Below are 27,654 nucleotides of genomic sequence, written 5' to 3'. Positions count from 1 at the left end.
TCTGTTTTACTACCAATATTTATGGAAGAGGAGAAATGTGCTATCAATTTAAATGATGTATATAAATAAAAATGTTTCAGAAACAACCACAAATATAAAAGTTATTAACAATGAGATAGCAGTTAAGAAAACATATCTTTTGTGACCTTTTCAGTTTCAGGTAAGAAGAAAAGCAAAAGACATGATGGGGTATATATATTTTAAGATATTTCACTTTATAAATGTCTTATTTTTAGAATTTGTTTCATTAGATAACTCATGTTTTATAATATATATAAAAAACTAGATTAAGCACCTCTGGCAGCCATATTTATTTCAACTCATATGCCCTAAAACAGCAATCCCCAACCTTTTTGGCACCAGGGACCGGTTTGATGGAAGACAATTTTTCCACAGAGCCAGGCGGAGGGGAAGCGGCAGAGCTCAGGCCGTGATGTGAGCGATGGGGAGCAGCTGTAAATGCAGATGAAGTTTCTCTTGCTCACCTCCTGCTGTGTGCACCACCCCCCAAGTTTCATGGAAGATAATTTTTCCACGGACAGGTGGGGCAAGGGAGGTGACGGAGCTCTGCAGCCTGGTCCCTAACAGACGATGGACCGGTAGTGGTCCATGGCCTGGGGGGTTGGGGATGGCAGCCCTAAAATACAAGGATAACCAGCTGTTGGGAGTGAATATTTGTACATAGTTATACAAGTGCACCACAGAGGGTTCACAGAATGAGAAAGAATTCAGAAACAGATCAAAAAGGGGCAAAGGCTTGGAATTAAGATCAAACTTCATATATCTTGAGGTGGTGATGAATCTTTTAATTTTGTGACCCATAATCAAGATACCTGGAATATTCAAAGCATAGAGTGATTAGGAGAAAGATCAAGAAAAAAACCCATAAACTAACAGTAGACTAACAAGAAAGATTTAGTGCATGAGAAGAATAGGATTTAATAAAAACTTACAATGTTGTTTTGGACTGGCTTGTCAATACTATCACCTTTGTATTGTTCTTTTCTAACAACAGTTTTCATATAGACTGTTTACTGACAACTGTATCTGAGTTAAATGTATATTTCCTGAATAGTATTAATTAGATTAATGTAGAAGAAAAAAAAGGCTTTTTTTCCCTAACACAAATGCTTTGATTCAGATACAATGCATACGCTACCAGGCAGTTGTAATTATAGTGCTAGATAGAAGTGTGGGAAGTATTCAAATCAGAGTAAAAAAGGCTTGTAAACTGGTAATTTTAAATTATCTCAAAGGACATTTTTAAAAGGATAATCTATTTTTAAAAGAGTGAAAAATGTATTATGAACAGTTGGGCCATCATAGCATAGAGACTGGCTTGTTCTCAATCGTAAGAGGCCATCACCTTTCTTTCCCCCTTTCCCTTCCTTTCAGTACTATTAGGAAACTATTCACAAGTGCACCCTTGGACAATGCTGAGCAGTAATTATGACTTGCTGACAAAGAGATATGAACAATTACTGAGCCCATTTTGAAACCCTACACTAATAAAGTCATTAGATGCTGCCCTTGCCATGATCCCTCTAAAAGCTTCTGAAGTTACAAGAACACATGGCATTGTTTGCAGGGACAATTGCTGCTGGCAGAACACAAACCTTGAGTTAAACCATGCTGCAAATTGATCTTGACATTCTGTTAAGACCGCCACTAAAAATCAAAAGCAGAGGAGAAAAGGAGAAAATGAGTGGGTAGGATGTAATCATGGAACAGGAGGGGTTCCTCCTCACCTTCTCTCCTCCCTCTTCACAAAACAAACCAGGGAGAAAATGACAAACTCTCCTGGTGTTTTTGGAACCTTCATTTTAAAGCATTAATTAAGCCCTTGACCTGGGATGTTTAGGATGGCAATACTCTTCCTTTAAAAGTACTGGAAGGAAAATGTTACACAAAGCGAATAAAGAAGTTTGGGGAAAATTATATGGAAATCTGGCATGAAGGCTCTCTGGAAGTCTTAGTACCCCAACAACAACATGTTCATCTGATTTATCAGCTATCTTTGCAGAATCCATATTTGTTCTTAAGTAGCAGCTAGAAATTAACACTCCTTGTGTCTCTGATGCAGACCCCACACCTGGGCTATGTTTGCTGGATCAAATGGAAGTGTAGGGTTAGAGTAGCATAGTCAGTTAGGCTTCAGCCAGGCATGAACCACTGAGCACTTTGGAATTAAGAGTAAGCCACTGTGAATATAGCTAATTACTGAGATGGAAAGTACAGGTGAAGACAGCCTACTGATAACAAGTGCTTTAAGTCAATTAACTCTTGCCAAAGATTAAGTAATGTGGAAAACTATCACTTGACTATTAAGGCTAACAAGTACCTGTCAGCACAGCGCGGAAGTTTGCAGTGACCTGAAATACTGCACCCAGGTCCATTAAGTTCAAAAGCTAATATTGACAGGAAATACCATTCTGTCTGTGAACACTGGTACTGTGTGTACAAAATTTAATGCAATGCTATGTACATGTTACATGCAACTGTGTAACCCAGGCATCAGCAATTCCTAAGGCACTGTTTCCAGCTACTCTGAACACTGCTTAGAAATAATGTGCAACGTCTGATTTAACACTTAGCAGCATGTACACTGATGAGCAAAACATTTTCACCTCAGCAACTTACATATAAGCAACTCATTCCTCAGCACTCATAGCTGGCTGATTACCCAGTTGGCATTATCTTAGTCAAATTCAATGTTTGATTTTAAATTTTCTAGAATTAGATAATCTAAACCTGCACCTGTATATTTGCCTTGTGGGCCGTCCTGGTCAGAACAAGAGATGCCCACTAACCTACTTATTACTGGTTAATACCGGTGGTTTACTGTGCCATATATGTGATGTGGCTTTTCTTTATGAAGCCACTTCAGCCAAGAACCTACCGCTCAGCATGGCGGGTACTTGTGCCAATGTTCCTATGCGTCCAGTACATGTCCAAATAGCTTTAATAGAGGGAAACAAATTAACACTTAACTGCACTGATGCTTCATATAGTAATATTTATGGTTAATTCTAATGGTGTCCAAATGGAACATGCCTAACTGCTTGGCATCTCTCACCATGCAGTCAGTCTCGCATTCTGGTCCCATGGACATGTTTATTTCAATCAATGCCACCACTATTGCAGAAAGCTCAGTACCATCCCAGAATGGACCAATTTGGGAGGCCAACTTCTTTTGGGGTATCATAGAGACTTGGTGAAATCTGGAGAAGAAACTATGGAACCACTGGATGAACTCATCTGGGTTGGAATTCAAGCTCCTTTCCAGATGGCCTGGTGCCTCTGGGGCACATGAGGATAGGCCATGATATTCTGGGGCCCTACAGGGCCAGCAGAAGACAAAGTATCCAATCTGGACATTTTAGTTCATTCTGCAAGAAGAATGAAGGCTTCAGCTTTATTAGTCCCATTAGTGGCTACAGGCAAAGATCACACAATTAGAGGGATAGAGTGGTATTCCCAATGCTCTTTCTTGACATTACCCAAACTGTTTCTCTCTTATTATTTTTCAATAAGCCTATTAGAGATTATTTGTTTATTATGAATATAGCACTTACTTTTTAAAAGGTAGTTGTATAAAGCAATGAGATTACAGACATAGCTCCCTCAAGGAGCTGATAACCTAGCAGGGAGACAGACAATAATCATACCATGTAATGAGTGCTATTAACACAAGTTAGTACAGGGACATTATGGGAGTACACAGAATGTGCATTTTAACCCAGACTGTGGCAAGGGAAGGATGGATATAGGCAAGGCCTTCTAGAGGCGATAACTGTCCTGAATTTAAAAAAATTATTCTTTCATAGCTAAGCACTCATTCACTAACAACATATTGTACTCAAAAATATTTTTATTGTATTAGTTAAATCCATGATGGTTTTCTACATGTTACCTATTCAAAAGAATATCTGATCTCTGTTTCACTATCTGCCTATAAGCATATGCCAATACTGGGATGAATCATTAATAAAACAACTTCTTTGGACTTGCCCATCTTGGTTCGTTGACCTTAATTCTCAATCTGGTTCAGACCATACAGGATTACATTAGCTGGCCAGCTCCCTCTATTCTTTCTCCCTTCCACAATTATCTCAACCACTGACCCTTCATTCCAGATACCTAATTATGAGGTTTTAAATACTAATACTGTTTAGTAAAAAATAGCAAAATCTGCAACCCAATAGACTAGGAATTTTATCACAGTAATATAAAAATCTCTGAATAGAAAGAGTGAAATTCTAATTTCATCTGTTTGTCATCTCTTTTAAGTCCTTCTCCGAACCCCCTCAGGTATAGCAATTTACTATGAAGTTCACCTGTACTGCTAAAGTACATACCTCATATTATATATAAGCACTTACATCTGTCTTGCCTACTAGACTATGAGTGTTTTGAGGGTTAGGATTGTGTCTTGTTCAACTTTTCATCCTCAGAGCATAGCACCATTCCTGGTTCATATTAAATATTCATTAAGTGTTTATTCAATGAATAAACATGAAGGAATACAGTTGGTTTTTCATATCTGTAGGTTTTGTACCTGTTCATTCAACTAAAAGAGGATCAAAAATATTTTTAAAAAATTGCATCTGTACTGAACATGTTCAGACTTTTTTCTTGTCATTATTACCTAAACAATATAGTATAACAACTATTTACATTGTATTAGGTATTATAAGTAATCTAAAGATGATTTAAAGTACATGGGAGGATGTGCCTAGGTTATATGCAAATATTATGCCATTTTCTATCAGGGACTTGAGCATCCATAGATTTTGGTATCCATGGAAGGTCCTGGAACCAATCCTCCAGGGATACCAAAAGATTTGCAGGATATCCTTTTTTTACTATTACCTCTCTGTTTTTAGCTCTTCCATTTACTGGTATATCCTACTATTTCTATCAGGATCACTGTCAAATGGATATTTAAGAAATTATAGCCTGGCACAGTAGTGGGCACCAGCTACCAGGGAGGCAGAGACGGGAGGACTGCTTGAGGCCAGGAGTTCAAGGCAGCAGTGTGCCATGACTGAGCCTCTGATAGCCACTGCACTCCAGCTTGGGCAACATGGAAAGACCCCATCTCTGAAAAAAATTTGTTTTTAATTAAAAAAATCATACCCTCCAGAACCTCAAGACTACCAAGGGCTTTCTGTCTACTGCTTTGAGAAAGAATGGCCCTGAAATCCAACAAGACATGGCAGCCAAGACTGTACAGAATTTTCCAAGAAAAAAACCCCCACTTAGTATGTAACATTGACATTATAAACAAAATTCTTAGATGGAACTGGATGCATATATTTATTTGCTAAATGCTTATTGGGTTTCTTTTTCTTAGAATTTTTTAAAGTGCTTTGTTTAATGAGACAAATAAAATGTATAAACCCTTCTAGGAGATCACAATTTAGTAGGGGGAAAGATAGGCATTAATCATTACTGCTAAAGTTTGGTAACTCAGGTCATATTTGGAATGTTCTAAGATCAACCTAGAAACTATTCCAATGTTTTTATACAGATATGGGTTGGTCAATTTAAGTATTCAATTCAGAAAGAAAGTTATTAGAGTCATTTTAGAGGGGTGAAATCTAAATCACCCACAATCACAGGGGTTATGACATTTTATAGAAATCTGTTTTTTTATTCCAGTTTGTTAGAGAAATCAGGAAATGTAATTTATAATAGCAAGTGATATTCATATTCTGGTAACTTTACCAAAGCATTCACTTAGTTTAATATTCTTCACTGCTACACAAGAGACAGTCACAGTAAATTGTGATTGAAGGACTAATGTTTTTATGTGCTTAACCAGAATATTCCTTAAGCAAGAGTATTAAATTTGCTTGGCAAGTCCTTTGCCATCTTGATCTGCAGCTATAACATCAGGTGGTAGTCCTAAAAAACCACTAAAGAACCATCCAGACCAAATTGCTGACAGGCCCAGGATTCTCTAAATTTATTTGACTAGTTTAAACTTGGATAATCAGATATGGGATCAGATAAGCTATCCACCAGGAATTTATTTTGAAACTTATATCTGTTGTAAAGAAATCACAGTTAAAAGAAAACCCACAACAATTTTACTTGTCATGCCTAGAAATCTCTTCTGTATTTCCATATATTAATATGGCCCATCTCAGCTCTCTAGCAATATGCAAATGTCACATAACACTTCTGATACATAACCCACAGATTAATAAATATTAGTGCAAGCAGTCTTCTATTGAACTGAGCAAAAGTTTGAGCTTTTGTAACTCAAAGTTATTAATATAAGCATCTAATGGATGATGCAATCAATTTTCATGATAAACACCTTTGGATAAATGTGGTGTAAAAATCCAAGAAAGATCATACAGGCGGAAACCCAATTCCACAATTTTATTTAGATGAATCTATGATAGGTGGTAAGAAAATTGTGTCTAAGCTAAACCATTTTTGGGAGGCAATAAATCATCCTAATTATCTATGGTTTTATAGATCAAAGGAAATCTACTTTTACTCTTTTTTGGGAATATGCCATTCTAATGAATTTTCATCTTGTGTTTGTAAAATGTGTATTTTCCCATTTTTCTTAATAGTAATAATGATGGAACTGGACAGCAAAAGTAACTATGTAATTTTGTTACTTTAATATAGAGAAATTTAATACCTTAACTTAAAATAGTTTTTAATTTGTAATATAGACAGAATTAGATTTTTCAATAAGGATGCCAAGTATCTTAAATTTCATAAATTATTCCATTTCCCTGTGTGTGGCTCTTATAAATGTTTAATAAACTGAATGTTTCTATTTTTAGATGTTTCTATTTTTAGTCTTTAATCACTTCTTTTTATTTTTATGACAATTACTTAATAATGGGATACCACATTTTTAAAAATATAGATTGAAATATCCTATTATACTTCATAGTTGGTCCTGCAATCCATCGAGAAATAGCTCTAAAGCATTAAACAAGGCCTTTATTTAGTGTTTTTAAAAAGTGTCATAAGGAGTTAATAGGACACAGCTGTACTGGCTCTTTCTAATAAGCAGCTTCTGTCGCTTTGGTCACCACAGGTGTCTCTGTAACCTGCAAACTCTTATTACTAGTGTATCAAAGTTGTGCTACTTAACAGACTTCTTTAGTAAAACATAACAAAGCAATTACATGGCTGTTGATTGCCAGTCATAAAAAAAAAACCCCTCAAACACTGTTTTTCAAAAGAAACTACACTGCAATTTTTTGTCATTGTAAAATAAAAGGAACTAAGGAATTAAATGGAGGACAGAACAAAACAACAGCAGGTAGCCCACTGAACTTAGCCACTACAGATGGTTTAGAAATAGTGTTTCCTTCTCCATCAAGTTGTGGATAAAAGGAAAGGACGAGATTCCTTACTGCCAGTGAATGGCAAAAGATTTAGCCAAGTCCCCAGTCTATGTATTTTGCCTCATGAAAGACCTTCGATGTGGCATTTTTATCTGTTTTTGGCACTGCTTTTCATCACCTTTAACTGAGTGTGAATAATAACCTGATTTAATTTAAACAAATACAGGTGCTAAAGGTTCTTTATTTATGTATAACAGGGAACACTTCCACGGCAGAACGAAGTCATCCTATGAAATTTCCTAACCATTTGCTTAAAGAAATGAAGTATTAGGTGAAGAAATTGCTTCAACATTCTTTTGCCTCACATTTAAGAGGAAGAATCATCTTTCTCTACAGATTTGGATTAAATAAAACAAAATCTGAATGATGACCAAAAATTCAGTGAGCCATACAATAATAAAAAGACAAATCAGATGATTCCTAATTGTTCCATAATTGCTTAAGTAAGGTTAACTATAATAGGCCTGCCTTGAAATAAACTAATTTAATCTCCCTGTTCATAAGCCAGCAGCCTGTGATTATGATTGTGTTAACACACCCAAAGTAGCATCATGGGCTGTTATGGTCACATGTGTAATTAAACATGATGAAACATATTTCAGATGGGAAACTCAAATAGGCAAAATATGAAGAATTATTCATTACTTACAGATATTATGATTAACAAACTAAGTAAACTTATCCTGACAGCTAGGAAAGAGATTTTTTTTCCTTTTAGAATATGGATGTATTGCTGGCTGTGTGCAAAAGAATGTGTGCAATAAAGCGATTACATCAATTAGCATATGCTAGAGTTAAGCTATTACCAACTCCAATGGACTGGTCCAGAATGTCCTGCTTTTTTGACTGAAGTTATTAAAAATAAACTTACTACTAGAATTATATATTAGACTTGCTTTGCCTTTTCTGAATATTATTAAAAACACTGATTTTCTTAAGGTTCAATAACATATTAGAATAATACCGTATCCTATTGCAAAAAAGATGAGAGAAATTAATTTTTCTTTACAAGTTACTCTTGAATTTAAGAAGAGTCTTTTATAAGTTAAGGTATATTTTCACAATTATAAATAACTGTACGTGTTAGCCACAACAAATAGCTTCCATCTAATGAAATGCAATGGTAGAGAATTTAGTGCTGAGGATAAAAAATGTTTATGATGATGGAAACCAAACACATGATGACTTTTTTTTTTTTAAATAGAAGCCCAACCTATAACTTGTGAACAACAGTATTACCTTGCTCTGTTGGCATCCTTTGTCAGATCCCAAGCCCAGGTTATAAAATTTTGACTCAGATAAGAAACAATGGATTCAGCACAAAGCATTTGTGAGCAGAACACGTTGGTTAATACACTTTCATCATGGTGGAGGTAGATAGCAAGAAGCTTTCTCTGAAAAGAGGAGAAAAGACTGATCAATTAAAACATCCACTGATGTAATAAGACATCTTGAATTTTGAAGAGGCATAATCAGTCTATATGAATAACAAAGAAAAAAATTAAATGCTATTCCCTAAAAAGAGTGCCTTACATTTAGAGTTCCTAAAGCATCTACTTTATATAAATAAATTTTGCTTACTTCTACTTTAAAAAGGCTAGGATGATTATATCTAGTTTTACAGACTACTACTGTAGATATCTGTTAACATGTGCAAACCTATCTCAAGCAGAAATTCCAACAGAACTGCATTTTCCTTAAATAAAATGGAATTACCATTATTCTCATTTAATATATACTTTGTAAGTAAAGGGAAATATTAACTTTGAACTATTCAAACTATACAGAGAAAAAATACTCATTAAGATTGGATGGCAAAAATCCCTCTTACATATTTTTTATGGTTTAATCTGAACACTGAATAGTCTCTTCTACTTGAAAGGAAAAGGTCTGAAATGAAGTTTTGTTTTAGTCCCACAGGTAACATGTTCCTGTATTAAAGTCCTTATTTAAGAGAATGTAACATCTAATTGCCACTTGAAAACATGATAAAAATTCAGTTCACATGAATTCTTTCTAGTTTATGTTTCAGAAAATGTCCAATGTCGTTCCTCAGATGGAAAATTATACTTTCCTTTTAGCCATAGTAAAACTTGCCTTCAAGAAATGACACTTGCTCTCTTAAAAGTGTCATCTATCATAGTAGGATATTCAATAAAATAATCGAAACTAAAAACTGAAATTGAACAAGGAAATAGGTATAACAAGGACAATGGGTGTTAAGTAGCTCTGCTTATAATTTGCAATATGTTAGCTTCCATAACAATGTCTACGAGGATGAAAAAGCCTAAATTGTTGACTAACTTCTTGGTGCTACCTTATAGAACAGCTGAGTTTAACAATAGTCAAAATTACCAGAAAAAGGAAAAATAAAATTTTATGGTAAAGACAACATAGAAACCAATCTGTGAAATTCTACCACAGGAAAATTTCAAGGAATCTTAGGATCTTTCCCTTCTTATTAAATAAGGATGTGATGATAGTAAATGAAAATTTGCTGTGTGGAATTCTAAACAAAAGAAGGATACTTATAGAAAAATATAAGGTTCATGCTGATGAAAGGCTAATAAAGTCTGATGCTTGGAATTATCTTGATAAAGAATCCAAATAATAATAATAATGGTAATAATAAAGCACTTACTAAAATATTTTCTTCCAATGTAAATTTTGTACTAAATGAGGGTAGCCAGAGTTAGATGGGTAGATTAAGATTCGAAAAGCTTCAACTCTGAATAGGAGACACAGTTTTATGACCATTATCTACTTTAATCTTAGGAATAAACCTGTAAAATAGACATTCTTAACCTCATTAGCATATAGGGAAACTGAGATTTAGAAAGCTGACTTGTCTCAAATTTCACAGCTAGTTAGTAAGTAATACAGCTGAGATTGGATACCAGATTGTCTGACTCCAAGCCTAAGTGTTCTTTCTCTGATACTACAGTGATAGAGGGAATCAACCACACTGCAATCAAGGCATATGGGAGCATTCATATAATATGAAGATGCCAGACTGCTTATAACATCATTGCTTTCAGGACTTGGACACAGCATGTAATGGGAAGAAGGACAGGACTCCTGGGTATAAGTAGCTCAGTTGATCCTATCCTGCCTCTATGTGTTAATTCATTTATTCATTCATTCCACAAGCATTTGTTGAAGTACTCTTTGTGTCAGGCTCAGCAGGAAGCATTGGCCATAAAATGGTGAACAAGAAAGACTCAGGGTTTCTTCATCCATGTTGATGTCTGCAGAGAACAGTAGCAGGCTTCTAGGAAGTTTGTAAACAGATACATTGTTTGAAAGAGACTTATCTAGTAAATTCCTACTCACCCTTTAAGGCAACCTTTTTGGAACCAGGGACCGGTTTCGTGGAAGATAATTTTTCCACAGACTGGGGTGGGGAAGGGATGGTTTGGGGATGATTCAAGTGCATTACATTTATTATGCAGTCAAACCTCTCTGCTAATGATAATCTGTATTTGCAGCCACTCCCCAGTGCTAGCATCACTGCCACAGCTCTATCTCAGACCGTCAGGCATTAGATTCTCATAAGGAGCATGCAACCTAGATCCCTCGCCTATGCAGTTTACATACACTAGGGTTTGCGTTCCTATGAGAATCTAATGTCACAGCTGATCTGACAGGAGGTTGGTGCTTATGCAGTGATGCAAGTGATGGGGAGCAGCTGTAAATATAGATGGGGTGTGGCTATAAATACAGATGAAGCTTCACTTGCTTGCCCGCAGCTCACCTCCCGCTGGGCAGCCTGGTTCCTAACAGACGGTGGATGGGTATTGGTCTGTGGCCCAAGGGTTGGGGATTGCAGCTTTAAGGCCCAAAGCAAATGCCTCTATGAAACCTTCCCTGATTCCCTCAGGCAAAGTTAAGAGCTTCCATTCCCAGGCCTCTATCTCCTCCCATAATTGTTTAACACTTTCCCCTCTAGATTAAGTCTCTCAAGGGCGAGTATGTGGTCTCTTCCAGTCTTCTTTACCTCGTTAAACTTCCATAGGTCTCAGCCTGTTTGATTAAGAAAAAAAAAAACTTGGAAGCTGATACCAACCACAGCCCCCTGGCAAAAAAGATACCCAATGGGAGCAGCAATGCGAAATCCATTTTAGTAAATGAATCAAGAATTCTGCTGCTTTAGGAAAAGGAACATGAACCTGGCACCACTAACAAATTCACAGCTCCTCTTCTTAGGAGCTCTCTAGCTGAATAGACAGAGGGATGTCAAGCTCTAATTCGGCTTGATCGTATCTCAGCAACTACATTTAATGAGACACTGGGAACAAGAGAGCTGTCCACTTTTAAATCAGCACATTTCTAACCAAACAATGGCAATGGCTAAATCTTTAAAATGCATATTTCTTTCAAGAACACTGCAATGGAACATTTAGACTTTGGGAAAGAGATTAGTGATTTACATTGCTATCTCACTGATTTAATTTAAATGTTCTTCCAAACCAAACACACATGTGCTAAAGAGGCTACTAAGAAACCCAACATGCAGAGTTCGCTATAAGTGCAGCCCACAGTGTTGACTGAAACTAAACTTGGAAATCCAGGGCACTAATGCACAATATCAAGCAATAAAACAGCATCTCTTTGGCAATATTTAATTTAAAAAAGAAGAAAGAGGCAGGCGAAGATCAGGCACTGTTTTGGAGGATCAACCATTCTGCATTTCAAAGCACTGGTCCCTGCAATATCCAGGTTACTGTGCTAGAATCTCCGACTATTATATCGCAGTTGTGAGAGGGAGGGCAAAGATGTGTTTACTCAGTGATTAGGCCCTTAGAATAAGCCTCTAGCTCCTAGAGAGACAGCTCACCACTTATTCATTTGGGCCAATTCACAAAGCCTAGGAAGATTAAACATCCATGCTGAGAAGACAAGCGAATGCAGACGGTGAAAAAGAAATAAAAATTCTTTAAAAACTCTGAGATGACTTCATTATTTTTCCACAAGGAAACTTTAGGAAAGTGTTTAGTTAGAGAAAAACCCACATTGACCTTTCTCTAAACCCTTAATCTTTCCTTTGTGGTGGCACTGCTTTGTGGTAAGCGACTGGCTCGCCTCGCCCCTCTTTTCACTGGAAGCTGAGAGAAAAAAGGCTCTGGAGAAACAGTTTTCGTTCCAGGGACACAAACCCCTGACACTGTTAAACATGAGATGCCAGGAAAACACGCTTAAAAAAATTCCCACTTTAAGCTCTAAACTGAATGTGAAAAAGGAGATGATAAAGGAGTATCAGAAGAGGATCGTCAGGCTAGGTGTACCCCCATAGTACCTTTCAAAAGGAAAACTGAATAATCTCGAAATAATCTTTTCTCTGACATAATAAGCTTTCAACAAAAAATTTTCTTCTGCTATGATGACAGTAAATAAGCAAAATATAAAGATTCTTATTTATATGCTACTAAATTTGGGCTATATACATCTCTGATTAAATTATAGGCACAAATAAGTGAGCTCCAGACTCAGACTTCTGATTACTTTGTTGAGCTCAATTAAGCACAGGCCAAAACAGTAAAAACTGGGTTCAGCATATCAAACAATTTGGGAAAGTTAAAATGGCAAAGCAATCAGAAAACTGCTTTTGTGAAGAATGGGCATCTAGTACTACAGGAAAAGCATAAGAAAATGTTTTGTTTTCCATTACTGTAACCAGTTTTTCCTTTGGCCCATTAATAATTTAGTTCAATAACACTTAAAGAGTACCTATGTGTCAGGCATTGAGAATATAAAGATGAATAAAACAAACTCCCTTGCCCTCAAAGAGTTGGGGGGAGGGACGTGAAGAGGCAAACGTTTAATTGTAGTACCATATAACAAGTGATAATATTGAGGCATTAAAAAGAATATATTTTATCTGTTCTTTCTAATTTGGCAGAGAGGGTCTAAGTCTGGTAGACCACAACCCAGACTGAAAGGTAGCTGTTAGGATACAGATTCCTGAACTATCCATGCAAATAAAGGGGTTTGAAAGCATTTTCAAGAAAAATAATAGCCATGAAAACATATGAAAGATTAAGCAGCTCCCTTGTTTTTCCTACTGGTAATAGAGACTGAAATGCTTATTTTGTCCCTGCCTTCAGTGCCTCACTAATCTTCACATTCAAATCCAGGAGCTAAGGTACTAACTTAATAGTTAGGAAATGCCCAGCAGACAGCAACTAATGTGACTTGGTCTTGAGCTACAGTAGCTATTGTATTAGAGCTAGAAGAAATGAGCTATGTCTCAAAATAAGACAAGCACAGAACAGACAAGCAGGAAATATTTGCTGATGGACTGAAAAGAAGCATTTCTTGTTGAGGACAAGAACATCCATAATCTGTGTTCAAAGATTTTAAACTTGATATGACAAATAATTTCTATTAATAGAAATAGTACAATGTGGTTTTTAGCTTTCTTCAGCATCAGAATTATAGCATCAAATAATTTCCTCTGTATAAACTGGGACCTGACTTTATTTCTTTCCTTCCCATTTCTGTTCTCCTTTTCCATCACCATTATCATCACCATGATAATCAGAATCATTATCACTACAATTCTTTCGTTTTTGTTTTAAGTTTGGTGACGGCTTTTTGATACAATGGATACGCTGACACAATAAACACCCATTTATCCTTTACATAGATTTACCAATTATTAACATTTTGCCTTATTTGCTTTATCCTTCTTTATATACTTCTTTTCCTGAAACATTTGAAAGTTGAGACATCATGACACCTCTACCCTAAACACTTTTAGTATCTGTCTCCTGAAAACAATACATCCCCTTACACAACCATCATTATTATTACACATAAGACATTTAATATTGTTACAATAATATCATCTAATATAGAGCTCATATTCAAATTTTCCAAGTACCCGAAAATGTCCTGCTTTATTTATTGTCTCAAATCCAGCACCTGATTTGGATCATTACAGTCCTCTGCCCACTTCCACAATCCTGTTCTTGTATATAGATGTTCATAGGTCCGGCTCAGCATATAACTGTGACTCAAGATAAGTGTACGGTGAGAACAGAGGCAGGGCAGTATGAAGCCACACTATCTGGGTTCAAATTCGTGTTCTGCCACCTCCCAGCTGTATGACCTTGGAAAAGTTACTTCACTTTCCTGTGCTCGGGTGCCACCGAGTTCTTTTTTTTTCACTTTGTTGAACAGAAATTAGTTTATTTTTATATCAGATTTAACTGAGATTTTATTTACATACAGTAAGATTCACCCATATAGGTATATAGTTCTATGACTTTAGAAAAATGTATACAGGCATGTTATCAATCAAGATATAGAATATTTCCACCACCCCAAAACTTCACTGTAGGAATCTTTATTGCCATTCTTCCTTCTGTATCTCCAGCTCTGCTAATCAATAATCTAATTTCTGTGCCAATAGTTTTGCCTAGGCCAAAATGTCATATTAATGGAATTTTACAATAAAAATGCTTTTAAGGATTATCCACATTATTAAATGTATCATCAGCTTTTTATTTTTATTGCTAAATAGCACTCCAAAGTTCATATATATCATAATTTGTTTATTTTTTCACCAACTGATAAATATTTAAAGTCTATTTTAAGTTAATGTTTTACTTCTTTCTCTTATATCTCATACCTGGCCCTTCTCACTTCCTAATCTACCCTTTCTCCTGGCCCTACTCTACTCATTTCCTACTTGACCCTTTCCACTTCTTGTTTCTTGCTTCACATTCTTACATTCCACATGGGTGCCATATAGTTCTGAAGGTTGGAAGTCCAACACTCTGTCTAGATGGGAGTAGTAAGAAGGTAAGGCTGGCAAATCAGTAGTAACGAGTGCTATAATAGAGGTGGTTCTGTGATCTGGGCATGAACATCAGACTCACTGCTTCTCTGTGAAGGTGACACTTGAGCTGCATTTTAAAACTAGGATAGGGTAACTGAGTTCTCTGTGCCTGAAGCTAGATTTTAAATTTAGATGATAGTGAGGAAAAGAAGAGTGAAAACAGAAAAAGCAAACAGAAAGTTTGGGAAAGGCCCAGCAGTGCCAATGGCCCAGTGTGTTCAAAGAATACCAAACCAGCTATTTTTAAAGAGTAAAGAACCAGAGCGTAAGTTGTATTGTGAAAAGAATCATGACACTTTGTCTCGTTTGGCTCCCAAAGATGATTTCAGAGACCAACAGGCAGCAACCAAACTGCAGAGGCTCCAAAAGGAAACAGCCAGCTGCTGAAGAAGAGAAGATACCAAGATGGTATCTTTTTTCTCTCACTTCCTGAAGCAGATGTTGGGATAGCATTCTGAAATCTTAAAGATACAGCTGTCTTTGAATCTCACATACGGAGAACCATCACATGGAAGTCAGAGAGTTCAAGAAAAGCCTAAAGTAAAATCAAACTCTCTTCATAAAATAAGTTGACAAATGGTCATCAGGTATAGATCTTTATCAGTTTTCATTTCTCAGACTGTAATACTCAGGTAATGAAATATATTTGAGGAAGGCCAACATGTAACTAAAGCTTTTACAAATAAGGAAATTAGGAGCTCAAGTGACTAGCTCTTACAGTAAATTATAGAGAGGTAGGCATGCTCTCTGGGGAGGCTGGGAGAGGTAGTGTGGAGGCAAGGAAGTAGCCAGTTTCAGGCCAGACCAAAGATCTCTCATTGGTTTTCCAGGTAAACAGATGCAGTACCAAGGACTTTGGAAAAGCAGCCTCTTAGAAGTGCAGGAAGGATTTTTCTGATCCTCTACTATTCTCTTCTGAGAGGGATAACACTATCTCTAGTCAATCACAGGCCTGTTAAACAGGCAGAAGAACAACATGAGTGTGAATGTGAGGTACACACTTTGAAAGGTACTTTGAAAGGTAGTGGTAAACCAACACTCCCCTCCCATACCTTTAGGCCATTGAGGAAGAGAAAAAGAACCCACAGTTTACCTATCTCATCTATTTCCACATTCCAAGGGGGTGGGAGAACCATAGCAGTAAAGAATTAAATTTTTTCAGTAATTTTTCATTTAAAATGTATTGATAATAATGCATTCCCGCTAAAAATCATAAAAATTACAATGATTTGTGGGTACACATATTCAGTAGCTTTTTAATACCATCAAGTATTGCCTGGCAGACCGATCTGAAAAATAGAATATTATAAATTATAAAAACAAGCTGAATTTAAGCATATAGAACTGGAGTACTCTTAATCACTCATTTAATAGGAGTGGCAGAGACTGCTAGTAATCCCTAAATATTTTCCATTTCTCCCTTAGTGAGAACATCTCTTATTTATTTTTTATAGTTAGATTAATGGCTGACTGAAATAAAAACTACATTTCTCAGCCTCCCTCTTAATCAAGTGTGACCCCACAACTCAGTTCTGGTCAGTTTAAGCAGAAGTGCTAGTTGGAGTTCCAGTAGTCATTTTGAATCATGCCATACGGTGAAGTAACATGATAGAAGGAATCCAAGTTTCTGACTCTGTGAATTGCCATACCAGGCCTGGAAAGACTGCCTCTGGACTTCTTGAAGGGAAGAAATTAAATTCTATTTTGTTTAAACCATTATTAATTTTTATTCTTCTGCCATAAGCAACTAAACCCAATCCTAACTCTTAATAGGCCAACTATAATAAATCCTTAGTCATATATAAAAATGATGTAAAACTTGTAGTATCATTAACCCATAAGATCTGAAGAAAAGAAATGCATTTATGGGTTAGTTCTTGGCCCAGCAGAAAGATTCTGACAGGCTACCAATGGAACCCAAATCATATTTTAAGGGATTATAATTACCATGGCTTGAGGCAAATGACCTAATTATCTTGTCATTTAGAAAGCTCCATCTTGCTCCATTTTTCCGTCTTGTGCATCTGGTTAATATGAAGAGAGAAAACCTATTCTCAGAAGGCCAAGTAGGAACCGTGATTGGATAAAAGCAAAAGAAGACATGGAAGTTGCTGCTTGGGGTGAATCTAGTTTAGTTTTCATGCAATGGGGCAGAGAGAGCCTTCACTGCTAACATGTAGTCTAGCCCATTTAATCTAGAGAAGATAGCCCACTGGGATTTGGAATAGTGTAATACTGAAGTAGGCATTACTTGAAATGCCATGTCCCAGATTATATATATTTCAGACTCAATAGGGTGGTGGAAGTCATAGTAGGTATTTTTTACTTTTTATCATCTACCTACCTACCTATACACATATGTAATTTTTATAACACAAAAGCAGATATACTATGCATACTATTATGTACCTTAATTTTTTCATTTAATATATCTTGAACATCATTCCACATCAATATATATAAAGTGGCTTCATTCTTTTAAGTGGTTGCAGATTATTCCACTGTGTGAATGTATCATTACTTATTTAATCAGTCCTTTATCGATGGGTATTTAAGATATTTTCAGTTTTTGCTATTATAAACAGTGCTGTAATAAGTATTCTTGTATTCATTATTTTTCATTTGCATAAGTATATATTTAAAGAGATTTTTGCTATCATGATAGGTGAAAACTATTCTGTATTAGTGTAGGATTGGTCTGTATTTCTTGTATTATCAAAGATATGAAGCCTTTTTATATTTTATGAGTCATTTTTATTTCCTTTCCTGTGAAATACCTGTTTATTGCTTGTCCATACTATGGTTGTTGTCTTTTTCTTAATTATTTTTGGAGTTCTTCATAAATGTACATTTAAAGAAATGTACACTTTGTGATATAAGTTTCCAATATCTTTAATAATGATTTTTTGTACTATTTGACATAAGAAATACTTTGCTTTTTCTCAATTTATTTATAAAAGAGTATAAATGATAAGGCAAATATGAAATCAACAAATTCTATCAAAATGTTCCAGAAGAAAGAAAGCCCAGAACATATTAGAGTAGGTCTATGACAAAGGCAGTATTATTCTTTTCTATTTTTCTTAGACACTTCCAAAGAAGGTGCTGAGAGACAGAATACCAGAAGATACATGTGTATAAAAAGGCACACAACCAGCCTGAGCAAGAGCGAGACCCCGCCTCTACTAAAAATAGAAAGAAATTAGCCAAACAACTAAAAATAGAAAAAATTAGCCGGCCATGGTGGCGCATGCCTGTAGTCCCAGCTACTTGGGAGGCTGAGGCAGGAGGGTCGCTTGAGCCCAAGAGTTTGAGGTTGCTGTGAGCTGGGCTGACGCCACAGCATTCTAGCCTGGGCAACAGAGTAAGACTCTGTCTGAAAAAAAAAAAGGTACACAAAAGCAAACAGGCTGGGAAATTTGGAGCCAAAAAGTCTATAAACTATATTGTGTTATTACTATTACTGTACTACGGTTTTCTAATCATTTCCTGACACTCCGATAAATACACATATACAAATGTACACAGACCAGTCTCACTGTCACCAATTTCTCCCCTCCAACCCATCCTGCAAACTGGTACCATATTACTTATTCCTGTATTACAGCTCTGACAAAGTCACCCTCCTCTCCAAAAGCTTTCAAAACCTAACCACTGTCTAACAACAAAAAATATTATCTGGCATTCAGGGATTTCCATGATGACTCCTGCCCCCAGACTTTTCTCTTCTAGCCGAATATCCTACTGCTCCCTTATAAGTACCCTATATGCCAATTAAACAGGCCTATTCATCTTCTCTAATATGTATATCTGAATAACTTGACTATTATTAAGGTAAGGATTCATTATTCCAAGGTACGTTCATCACCAAGATATATTTATCCCCATTTCAGAAAAAAACAAATGGAGGCTTACATAGCTTGTCAGTATCAGGGCCTACTTTCAAATCCAAGTCTGGCGGATTTATTCAACATCCATCTACTATAAGCAAACAATCTCAAAGATATTTCATGTACATTTTAAAGATATCTTACATATATTAATTTTTTTGTTAAACCTTGTGAGGTATGAATTATAATCTAAACTTTTAAATGTAGAAATTGATGTTCAGAGAGGTTGAATAATCTGGTTAAAAAGACACAGTTACCAGTAATAGCTAGTAAAACAGGAACCAGAATTCAAACCTGAGAATTCTTCTTAGTACACTTTCTACCATACCTCTTGTTTTTAAATGAAAATGTTTAGGATTAGATATGGAACAAGTTTCATTACATGTGAAATATTAATCTTTTTAAAATAGGTAATATGAATAAAAAACACTTCCTAGGACCTGGGAGGGCCCTTTGGGAAAAATGATACAAATATGGATAAAGCCCATGAATAGAAATTAGTTTTGCTTTTGATATTTTAATAAATTTTACTAGCACTACTTTTCAAATACAGCTTAAAAAGATGGTGAATAGCAGTACACTAGGCAGAAAGTTTTACATGGCAGCATATTTTAAAACTAATTTAATAAATTTTTAACTGATTTAAGAAATAATTTTAATATGGATAGTAAAGACTTCTATAATTTTAATTAGGCAGATCTCATAACTAGGTTGGAGAATTAAAGGCAAATTCTAAATGGTGCTAATAATACACTGTTTAGTGGAAACATCTAATTACAGAATAGCAGATTTGGTATGGTTGTATTTATGTAAAATATATAGCTTTTTGACTGATAATCATGTTTATAGATTTTATTTAAAAAGTAAAAACATTTACCAGTGGTTATTCAGGTTTTGGAATTACGTGGTAACTTTCATTTTTTACTTAAAATGTATCTGCATTTTTTTATAACAAATATATTATTTGTATAATGAAAACATATTTTTCTTAAAAAATTATATTAGCATCATAGTTCTTATCTCGCACATGTGCAGGATGCTGTCCTAGCTGTCACACAAAATTACTCCAAAAGATACTGGCCTGCCTTTAAGGAATTTAAATTGAAAAGATAACACAGACAAGATGAGCAGACTAGGCATATTTTCCAAAGCACAAAGAAGTTTGTTTGCCTGGTTTTCTGGATGATGGGGTGCTAGAAGCTCACCAATTATAGCTGTGGCCTCAGATTTGTGTAGAACTTATTTTTCTTAATGACATTGATCAACGATGGCATTTAAATTTCTTTCAACATGAGGCAGTAGAAATATCACTACTTTAAAATGGGCTGATTTAAAAAAATAAATATAAAAAAATTGACAACTAACAAGCACTGTTAAACTGAAGCACTCACTTTAGTGATGGAAATGCTCATTGGAGTTCTCAAAATTCCTTTATGGAACTGTTCTTAGAGCTAGTTCATAAACTGAATGAGAAAATCAGTTTTGTTATTTTACAAACATTTCTCAAATTTGTCTAAAACTTCTTAACAGCAATGCCTCTTAGGTACAGTGCTGGGTGCATTTATGGGCAGTATCCCATTTAATCCTCAAAACCAGCCATATAAGTGGATATCATCATCATCTCCATTTTTTTCCAGATTAGAAACAGGCTGCTTAGCTGTTTGGGGCCACGGAGCCACTAAGTGGGAAATCGGGAGTTGAGCACTGGTTTCCTTAATTTATGTATAATATCTGCAAAAAGCACTGGTCTGAAGTTAAATCTATGGAGCTGTAACAGGATTACTAATATCAAAGCCCACTCTCCCAAAGGCATGCTTGGGAAAAGAACAATCTTTCATATGGGAGATAAACTATAGCATTGAGATTTTTATTGCTGTTGATTTGTAGTTACTACAAACATCCAATGATTCTCTAGGGTACTTTTTGTTGTGTGGAAGAAGAGAATTCAGGGGTAGCAGGCATGAGAGGTGTGGGGGCTACAAGGAGAAGAAGAATCTTCTTCAAGAAACTCCCAGGGAATCATGGTATAGTCAGTGGTAACTCTTCTGCAACTGTAATTAAGGAGGCTCACCAGGGACTCTCATTTATCAAAAGATAAAATATAAGCTTCATTCAAAAATTATCTTTTAAATGCCAGCTAATGCCAGAGAATCACAGCCCCCTCCATGCCTTGGACCCACTGATCTTTCCAGCTTCATGGCTTGTCATGCAACTCTCTGTCCTACTTTTTTTTTTTTTTGCTCCAGTAACACCAAACTGGTTGTAGTCCCCTCATCTTAATCTTTCACTGCCTTTACTTTTGATCTTCCTTCTGTTTAGAATCCTGTTATTTGCCTAAGTAATTCTCATCTTTTAAGATCCAAATTAGATGTACCTCCTTTAGAAATCTCCCCCCTGAACATCTAAAGTAGATGAGGAACCTCCCTGCATGCTTCTACAGCATATTATATTATATGGATCTTTATATTGTCTTTTTTTTTTTTTTTTTTTTTTTTTGAGACAGAGTCTCACTTTGTTGCCCGGGCTAGAGTGAGTGCCGTGGCGTCAGCCTAGCTCACAGCAACCTCAAACTCCTAGGCTTAAGCGATCCTCCTGCCTCAGCCTCCCGAGTAGCTGGGACTACAGGCATGCGCCACCATGCCCGGCTAATTTTTTCTATATATATTTTTAGTTGGCCAGATAATTTATTTCTATTTTTAGTAGAGACGAGGTCTCACTCAGGCTGGTCTCGAACTCCTGACCTCGAGCGATCCACCCGCCTCGGCCTCCCAGAGGGCTAGGATTACAGGCGTGAGCCACCGCACCCGGCCTATATTGTCTTATCTTCCCTGCTAGACTGTGAGTTTATCAAGGGCAGGAAACCTCTATATCCCAGATCCTTAGTGCACATGTGATAAATATTTATAGCCTGCCATCCCTTATAGTTAAAGTCAAGAAAGGAGGTCATAAAACTGATCAATACATTATCAGAAGCCAATTCTTCATCATAATATACTTAAAGAAACATAAGAACTTAGCGTACCTGCTTTACTGAAGTTGGAGCTCTGCTTTGTATAATATTGTAAATTCCTCAAGAAAAAAGGCAGAAAGAATTACGAGCACTCTCACTACCAAGTGCTCTCAAATGAAATCAGTTTGAAGCAGTTTTCATTAAGATGGATTGAATGTGGCATCGTGAGAAACACTTTATCAAATGTAGTGTTTTACTTAGTGATTAACTATATACCAGTTGATGAAGCTCCCCAAATCCTTTGTAATCCCACCACTCCAATAAACATTTAATGAGTATATAAGTTCAAAAAGCCTAGCAGAGGATTTAAACCTTCAATCTTGTTTTTATTTACTCTTGGAACTCAATTTCTCACTTCAAGTGCAGAATGCTGGTGCTTGAGGCTCATCTGTTGCCCTGGTAAAATTAATGTGCCTCCCACAGTTTAAATTAAACATGCGATATTTAAGATGAAAGAAATTTAGTAAAAGTGCCACAGTATCATTCACACTCGCCTTAAAATGTCTGAACATCAGCAAATTGTTTTCTCAAAAATAATTCATTCAGAAGTTTTAAAAAATAGTATCGAGCAAGATTTGTTTTGACTCTCAAATGTGAAATTTGAAAAGGAGAGATGACGTTTAATAATTAAATCCTGTGGTACAGCAGTTAGCACTGAAAACTGAAGTGTGATGGTATAGTGTAAGCCATATTTATCTGTGTTAGAGCACATGAGCAGTTATTTGGTCCCTACTACTTACTATTGCTGTCTCTTGGGCAAGTCATGTAGCTTTTCTGAGCTTTCTCATCTCTAAAGTGGGACTATGAATATTGTATGTCCCTATCTCACCGGTTTGTTGTGGGGTTCAAATGAGATATGCATAGGAAAATGTTTTACAAACCATAGAACATCATATAAATCTAAAGTAGCATTACTATTACCATACAATACACAATTAAAAAGAGATGTATACAATCTGCTTGATGACTATAATAAATGTAACTGCTTAGATTTAATTTTGAATAATTTATCTGTCATGGAGTTAAACTTTACTTAAGTTTACAGAAATGCAATAAACTATACATAAACTACTCATCTGTAACTTAGAAAAAGTAAATACGGGAAGAAAAAAGTCCTGGACAAGGGGAGAAAATAAAGACATTTTATTAGTCCAGAGAGGTCAGTAGATTTTGGTATGAACCTAATATGAAGCAAAACATTTAATTACATGAACCAATGATTATCATCTGCTAAAACACCTAAATACTAATCAAAAGCAAACAATCAATTGTTTCATTAGAAATATCCAGGAGTTAATAAACAAGATCTTATACTCCTCTGGGGATTACAGTCTGAATAAATCCAAATGTCAGTTTAGTGTACAAGGCACTTGGTAAAAGTTCTTTCGTCTATAATATACTGTATATTTAAGTATAAGTATCTGCATTTAAGGGTATTATATGTGAGGTATACATCATATATCTTATAGAAGTTTTTGAAATGGGATTTTTAAAATATCTATGCCTGTTTTGGGAGCTACAGTTTGTTACAAAAGGCCTTGATATTTTCTGGTTACTTCAAATGCTTAGCAATCTTGCTGGAAAGCAGAGACAGATATATCCCAAATACAATCTTATTAAGGAATGCGTTGAAAAATAGATGATTTTAAAACTATACTCTTTCAAACATATTTATGTACAACAATAAGTGATTATTTAAATATAATAACATGGCCATACAATGAAAGATTCCATAACCATTAAAAATCCTGTTATGACAAAGTATTGAGAATTACTTACAAAGCATTCTTAGAAAAAGCATTTCACCTGAATCTAACAATTTTGTGACCTAATCCATTTTTGAGGAAATCAGAGATAAACAAGTTAAGTAATATCACAAGGAAACAATCAAACAAATCCAGAATTTGGAACAATCTACAAGTCATTTGGCCTGATTTCACAAAGCAAGTGCCAGGAAGAAAAGGGGAAATATGCTACTTGCTTAAAAGGGATTTAAGAAATCTAACACTCAAATATAATTTGTGATTCTTGAGTGGATTGTGGTTCCAAAAAAACAGCTAAAAAGAAATTCTGGGGACAAGGTAAAGTTTCAATATGCACTGAAAATTAGTTAATATTAGGGAATTATTGTTATTTTTTTCTTTTTCTTTTTTTTTGAGTAGGGTCTTGCTCTGTTGCCTGGGGCTAGAGTGCAGGGGCATCATCATAGCTCACTGTAACCACAAACTCCAGGGCTCAAGCAATCTTCCTGCCTCAGCCTCTCGAGTAGCTGTGACTACAGGCACAAGCCATTATACATGGCTAATTTTTCTATTTTTTGTAGAGATGAAGTCTCACTCTTGCTCAGGCTGGTCTCGAACTCCTGGGCAGAAGCAATCCTCCTGCCTCGGCCTCCCAAAGTGCTAGGATTATAGGCATCAACCACTGTGCCTGGCCTGTTAATTTTGTTATATGTGAAAATGGTATTAGGATTATGTACGAGAATATCATCATTTTTAGAAAACACATGCTGAAGTTCTTAGGGGTAAAGTATGATGCCTATAATTTATTTTGAAATAGTTCAGCAAAAAAATCATAAATATACAGGATTCCTAAATTTTTCTTCAATTTTAATAACTTCAAAAATTTAACTGCTATAAACTTTAAAAAAATCATTTGAAACTTTATTTATATTTATTTTATACTTATTTGCTTTTTTGAATTTTGAATAATAAATTTTTAATGTATTTTCTGTTCTAGTCAGCATTTGCCATTTTCAAGTAGAGAGGAACTGAAACAAAAATTTATCCTAAAAATTTATTCATCAATATCACAAAAAAATCCAAATAAGTATAAAATTATAAACAATTAAATTTCAAAGGCTGCTCTTTTGCCAGTTTATAGCAGTTAAACTTTTGAAGTCACTAAAGCTTAGCACTCCATTAAGACTTTGGGATGCCTACTATACATTCAAGAAGCAAATATGGTAACATTTTCAAAATTACTGAATGTAGTTATAGGGCATTTGGATGTTCATTGAATTATTCTTTCTACTTTTTCTGTATTAAAATTTTTGAAAAAAATTGTTTTGCTTGACGAAAAGTTAAAATATTATATAAGAAGGAAATGATTCTATAATATTAAAATATGAAAAAAAGCTGTTATAATAGGATTATAACATGACTCAGTTTTGTATTAAATATCTATAAACATGCTCATCTAGACATACAATAAAAAATATAGACAGGGGCCTCAGACAACTCATGGTGGCTGCAGTGGCTTGGGTGTGGTGCAGTGGTGATTGAGCAGCCAGCCTGGCAGGCTAATGCTGTGCAGGTGCTGGGCTCACCCCAGCGGGATGATGGCGAAGTATTTCCTAGGTCAGAGCATGCTCTGGAGTTCCTGGGACCAAGCGTTCACTGTCTTCTGGTAGCGGTACCCAAATCCCTACAGCAAACATGTCTTGACAGAAGACATAGTGCACTGGGTGGTGACCCCTGATCAGAAGCTCCTGTCAGGGTGACTCCTGACCAAGACCAACAGGATGTCCCGCTGGGCCAAGCGAATGTTTCCTGTCAATGTTGCTCACTTGGTGTACATCCTGGAGAGACTCCATTGTGGATCCACAGAATCAGGCTATGACCACCTTCACCTGGACCATCAACCATACCTGGCTGATGGTGGTGGAGGAACCATGTGTTTACTATCTGAACTCTAACAACATTGGCTGTACCAAAATTCATCGGGAAGCCTGGGTCTCCTCTAGTTTATTTGGCATCTCCAGAGCTGTCCTGGAATTTAGTCTTGCCCGGTTCAAAAGCAACGTGACTAGGACTATGAAAGGTTTTCAATACATCTTGGCCAAGCTGCAGGGTGAAGCCCCTTCCAAAACACTTGTTGAAACAGCCAAGGAAGCCAACGAGAGGGCAAAGGAGATGGCACTGGCTGTTACAGAAAAGGCCAAGGACCTAGCCAACACGGCAGCCACCAAGAAACAGCAGTCGCAGCAGCAGCAGTGGCAATGTGTATAGCCAGCCTACCACCACCACGGCTCACCAGACAACTCAGCTCAACTCCCTCTGCCCTCTCCCCATTGTACTGTATTATTAAAAATCAACTTCCAGCCCTAGCCACAGTCTGGGTGGTGGGTTGTGGGTGGGTGTCCAGTTTGGCATCTGCAGTACACCAGACACATTATCCATGTCTAAGCTGGGCCTGCCATCTCCCTATAGGGCAGCTGAGGACAGAGGTGTGGTGACTTGCCCCTATCCCAGACAGTATGCAAGTGAAGTGGCAATAAACACTAGACTGTAAGCCCCATGAGGGCAGGGCTATTTGTTTTGTTCTCTGATGTGTCCTAAGTACCTGGAACAATATCTAGCACATAATAAGCACTCAATAAATATTTGTTGAATTAAAAAAAATATATATAGAAAGAACATATATCATAAAGTTAACAATTAATCTGTGTTAGAATACTTTCTCTTTGATTTTCAGTATTTTTCATAAACCATAAATGTATTATTATAAACAAAAATAACGGCCATTTTACATGGATTTAATACTTAAATAAATGCATAAAACAGCCTTTAAAAGGGCTATTCTGCTATTCTTTGGGTAAAGAATAGTTTGTTTCTTAATCTAAATTCATTAAACTCTCAATGATAGCTCTACATTTGATTATCATCATAGAATTCAATTTTTTTAAATTTGTTTTAAAATGAATTTTTCTTTATACCAGAATTTAACATAAACTAGAAACCAGGAACCTGAGACATCCTGGTACTTGTTTCCAAAACTCCTTGCTCTCTTTAATTCCAACAGCTTTCCCCTCTACTTCATGTACACACTATTCCTTCCTACTTCCCTTTCTTTTATCCTTCATTCATTAAACTTTTATTATTGAGTATCTACTATGTGCAGGGACATAAGGGACACAGTTCCTGCCAAAAGAAAATCAAATCTGTGAAGACATATATAGAATGGACAATTATAAACAATGTGCTAAGTGCACCAATAAGAGACGAGCAGAAGGTTTCACTGGAAAGTACTAAAGGGGAATATGTGCAGCCAATGTGAGAGAAGTGGAAGAGCCAGGAAAGATTAAGTCTCAGAGGAGGAGTGGGAGTTCTCCAGGTAAAGATCAGGATCAAAGGCATTCCTAGCAGTGGGGAAGCATGAAAGAAGAGTAAGATGATGGGAAAATACAAATGGTACACTATTGCCAGATTTATTAAGTGTAAGGTAGGGAATGGGAAGAGCTGAAGCCATATAGATGGGCAGGAACCAGGTCACTGAGGTCTTGATTGCTGTGTCAACATACAAATAGAGTGATTAGAATGTTCTTGCTCAAAATGTACCTTCTGAATTCTTGTTACAGACTTTAATCTACTGGGTTTCAAGATCACAAAGCCAATTTCTATATTTAAGAAAGAATCTTTTTTTTTTTTTTTCCCAAAGTGACTTTTGGGAAAAAAATATTGCAGTTGTTAGATACATACTGTTACATGGAATAGTCATTTTTGGGAAAAGACTGAAGAACAAATC

The 27,654-nt window shown here is 36.0% G+C and overlaps 1 protein-coding gene and 1 pseudogene across 2 annotated transcripts in view; one reads left to right on the top strand and one right to left on the bottom strand.

The window, feature by feature from the left end:
• The window catches only part of FAF1 (Fas associated factor 1), a 446,948-nt gene that overhangs the window by 115,303 nt on the left and 303,991 nt on the right, over window positions 1–27,654 (bottom strand). For both annotated transcript variants that reach the window (XR_006734185.1, XM_045548070.1), the window contains exon 13: window positions 8,625–8,779. Coding sequence is in view for 1 of the 2 variants with exons in the window: in XM_045548070.1 (XP_045404026.1) it covers window positions 8,625–8,779 (155 nt within the window). In the remaining variant the exon portion in view is untranslated. The remainder of the gene's footprint in view (window positions 1–8,624; window positions 8,780–27,654) is intronic.
• On the top strand, window positions 25,469–26,138 carry LOC123634149 (annotated as a pseudogene).

Source organism: Lemur catta, chromosome 3 (assembly GCF_020740605.2).
Source record: "Lemur catta isolate mLemCat1 chromosome 3, mLemCat1.pri, whole genome shotgun sequence".
Classification (NCBI taxonomy): Eukaryota; Metazoa; Chordata; class Mammalia; order Primates; family Lemuridae; genus Lemur; species Lemur catta.
The sequence above is the reverse complement of the archived record's forward strand: the minus strand, read 5'-3'. Positions and strand labels throughout refer to the sequence as shown.